This window comes from Monoraphidium neglectum, assembly GCF_000611645.1.
Source record: "Monoraphidium neglectum strain SAG 48.87 unplaced genomic scaffold scaffold00105, whole genome shotgun sequence".
Lineage (NCBI taxonomy): Eukaryota > Viridiplantae > Chlorophyta > Chlorophyceae > Sphaeropleales > Selenastraceae > Monoraphidium > Monoraphidium neglectum.
The window spans coordinates 32450-36182 of NW_014013523.1; the positions used below are offsets into that span (position 1 = coordinate 32450).

The 3733-nt window shown below is 62.1% G+C and overlaps 2 protein-coding genes across 2 annotated transcripts; both read right to left on the reverse strand.

Annotated features, from left to right (window-relative positions):
* Positions 1-1519: 1519 nt before the first annotated feature.
* Positions 1520-2071, reverse strand: MNEG_1113 (hypothetical protein; the record flags this gene model as incomplete). Its single annotated transcript, XM_014050409.1, has 1 exon — positions 1520-2071. The coding sequence occupies one exon, from the start codon at positions 2069-2071 to the stop codon at positions 1520-1522; it is 552 nt and encodes a 183-aa protein (XP_013905863.1).
* A 138-nt stretch (positions 2072-2209) lies between these two features.
* On the reverse strand, positions 2210-3126 carry MNEG_1114 (hypothetical protein; the record flags this gene model as incomplete). Its single annotated transcript, XM_014050410.1, has 2 exons — positions 2210-2647; positions 2842-3126. 2 exons carry the CDS (start codon positions 3124-3126, stop codon positions 2210-2212), a joined length of 723 nt encoding a protein of 240 aa, XP_013905864.1.
* Positions 3127-3733: the final 607 nt, after the last annotated feature.

Here is a 3733-nt window from a genome sequence, read left to right on the forward strand (position 1 = left end):
GTGTGTGTGTGTGTGTGTGTGTGTGTGTGTGTGTGTGTGTGTGTGTGTGTGTGTGTGTGTGTGTGTGTGTGTGTGCGTGTGCGTGCGTGGGTGCGTGCGTGCGTGCGTGCGTGCTGCGCAAGGTGCGCGCACGTGTGTGTGCGCACAGTCATCCATGCGTTCCCGGCGACATGGCAAGCCGGTGGAGGGCCCACTTAGGGCGCCGCCCAGCCTCCGCATTGCAATGGTTGGTGCGCCACGACCTGCAGTAGGGTGCCTGGGTGGCCTTTTGAGGGTGGCCCCTTGACACCCTGGGCCAAAGCTTGCAGGATGCAGCACGCTCAACTGTTCCTCTGTCTCGCCAACATATGTACTGGGTCGATCGGTTCTTCTTGTTGGTCGCATCACAAACCTCAGCGCCTGTTCGATGCTGCCATCAAATTTCTCCACTGATCCACTCGACCCCTGCGACCAGGTTTTGGGACTGCTGCGGCAACGAGGACGAGGCGGCGCCTGGCTGCTGCACGGGTTGGCACGTGTCGTTTGACAGCGACTTGAACGCAGCCAAGGGCTGGCGACAATAAATGCCAAGTGCCGCATTTAATGATGACTACAGCATGTGGGGTGGTCAGCAGCAACTCATGCACCAAAAACTGTCAGCCACACATCGGCTGACCGGTGGTTGGCTGGCCAGGCGGGAGATTACGGGGTACGTCGGCTTGCGAGACAGTGCCAGCGGGGCGGTGCCGCCAGTAGGGCTATCGTTGAATGTACCAGCAGCCCCAGCCCCCCAGCGGCACGGGCGGGCGTCTCAGCGCCGATGCACGGAGCCCTTGAGGAACGGGCAGGCGTGGCGCTATTGGGAGACGCACCTGCGTGCTTTATTGCAGCGTGTGTCCCTGTCCCAGCCGATCCCATTTGCGCCCCGGTGGTGCACCAGCGACTCACGGCTTATTAATTTTTCTTTGACACGGTATACGTTGGCACTACGAGTAAACCTGTCAAGCTCATCCAGCCAGGCCTTGCCAGATGGCGTCGCTCTGGCCCCCTCCAGCCGCCGATGTGGGCCCCATGCAACGTCACCAGCTTCTGCATCAATCCCAGAAAATGATGCATCTCCAAGGCCCCACGCATCCTCCCAGAAACTACACGCTCAGCGCTCCGTGCATGGCACCCAGGCAATCCCCTCATGTATTTTGAGAGCGCTCCTGCTTGCAGGGGCCATCATGCACGCTTTGCAGGGTGCAGTCGACCAGACAGGCCGCAGGCTCCCATCGCCGCCCACGAACTTATATGCTGGCTGGGACCCTCCTGCAGAACAGCAACCCCAGGATCAAGCACACAATCACAAGATCATTACACTGCAATATCAAGGATTGCTCACACGCAGCTCAACACCATAAGCCTGGGCCAGCATATGCCGAACGCGCTGCAACTCCTGTGACCTGCAATGTGATGGTTCGTTCGAAGGGCAACTTTGTGGCGTGTGGGTGGTGGCTTGATTCACGCGGTATGATTGCACCAAGGACCCCTCCTTGCCTCAAACCAACCAGCCGCACCATCTGAGCTCGGCCTCGACGATGGGCACCACCCCGTGCTCCGCGTACACCCCCAGCAGCTGCCGAGTAGCCGCCTCCGCAGCGTCCACGCCGCTCAGGTACTCTGGGCTCAAAAAGACCCCGCTCCAGGGGCGGAAGCGCATGCGCGCCAGCAGGCCGGCGCTGGGCAGAAAGACGGAGCCCAGCACCTCGAGCCCGCGCGGCGCCGGCGGCTCCGGTTGCGATACAGGCGGCTGCGCTTTTCCAGTTGTGGCCGCCCAGGGCTTGGCTGCTGCCAAGGAGCTTGCCCCGTTGCCAGCTAAGCCAGTCTGAGGCTGCCCGCGTCCCCGCTCGTGCCGCGACGACGAATGCTGCTGCTGCTGCTGCTGCTGCTGCTGCTGCTGCTGCTGCTGCTGCTGCTGCTGCTGCTGCTGCTGCTGCTGCTGCTGCTGCTGCTGCTGCTGCTGCTGCTGCTGCTCCCCGGACTCTCCCTGCAGCCCCTTCAACAGCTGCAGCCCGCGTCTCAAGCGGGCAATGTCTGTCCCCATCTGCATTTCATGATTGGATGGGTCGTGGGGAGCAGGCGGGCCTGTTAGCTCAGTAGGGCCAGGGCTCTGCTGCAGTGCATGCCAGCCCCGCCCAAAAAGTTGGGCATGCACAGCCCGCCTGCATACAGAACCTGGTTTCCAGATTCAATTTAGCACCTGCAGATAGACTCCAGCCACCAGCCCCGTCGCCAGCTTGCTCCTGAGCGACTCCTCCTCCTGCCGCTGCGCCCCCTCACTGGGCAGGTAAGGGTTGAATGCCACATACAGCGGTGGCCACGCCGCCGCCCGCCCCGCGCCCTTGCCAACCGCACCGCCGCCCGCCACCTCTTGACCGTTGGGACCGCGTTCGCCGCCGCCGCCCCCGGCGCGCCGCTGCCGCTTTTGCGGCGCCGGCGCGTTATCAGATGTGCCCAGGCCGCCGGCGCCCGACAGGTGGCGCAGGGCGGCGACGGTGTCGAACGCCCGCTTCTTGCCCCCGCCGCTGACCAGCAGCACGCTGGCCGCGCCGCTGCGTGCCGCGTCTGACAGGAAGCGCTCCAGGCGGGCGGCGGTGGCGCCGGGGTTCTTGCTGTAGTTGTTCTTCTGTCGGGAGCCGAGAAATGATGTCAGGGTGGGCGCGAAATAGTTGGGAGAGCATGCAAGAAAATATGTTGGGGTCAAAACTGCAGAGGCAGCTGTCGATGCACTTGCATGACTCTGGCGGTGTGTGGCTTTGGGCGGAACCTCATAATAACTGAACCTCATCTGTGCGACTGCCGAGCGCAGGGCCATCTCACCAGTGAGTAATGCAGGCAGACGTCCGCGCCTGGGCACGCAGCCCGCAGCGCAGCAAGCGCCCCCAGCAGGTCGTCCTCTGGGGCCTTGTTGACCACATTTATGCGGTCTTTGAAAACCAGGCCGTCCACCTTGAGGTCTGGCTTGAGGAACAGCTCTGTGCGCCAGCGCGCCGCCGCGCCGCCCGGGGGAAGTGGGGGCGACGGGGCGGCCGGCACGCGGCTGGGAGGGGCGGCCGCGTCTGTGGCCGCGTGCCGCAGGCTTCGTGCGACTGGCCGGGACGCCATCCCACTCTAGGAAGGCAGGGCTACGGGCACAGCGGCCAATGCACTTCTGAGGATCGCTTTGCTGTTGAAATGCGGTAGCAATCCTCTCTAAACAACGGAGAATCAGTGTTCTCGAACTAAGATCAGCATACGCAGTTGCTTCTGATGAATTGTGCGGAAGCACGTAGTTCGCAATCAATAAGATGAATAGCCGATGTCAGCCATCACTCTGTGCCATCGCAGGCAGCGGTGTCCGCAGGCGTCACCCGCCTTTTACTCATCTACCCGACCCGACCTGGCAGCAACGGCGAGTGCAGTGGTGCCTTGGTGCCGGGCCGATAGATGCCAAACATGTGAGCACATCGCAGCATCCTTGTATTCTTTTGAGCTCTCATCAGCAACAAACATTGGTTGATGTCGTGATGGGAGCGTTGCGCTCACGCCATCCGTGGCGGATGCATCAGTGTTCAACACCGCTGTGGTGGTGAGCTTGCGGCTCACTGAATTGCAGTGAAACTGCTGGATCTTGCTCTGCATAAATAGTTGTCGGATTATACATTCGGGGGCTGGGTGATGATGCGGGGTGATTCCGTGTGTGTGGCTTGTGTAATGTGGCGGGGGGTGGGGC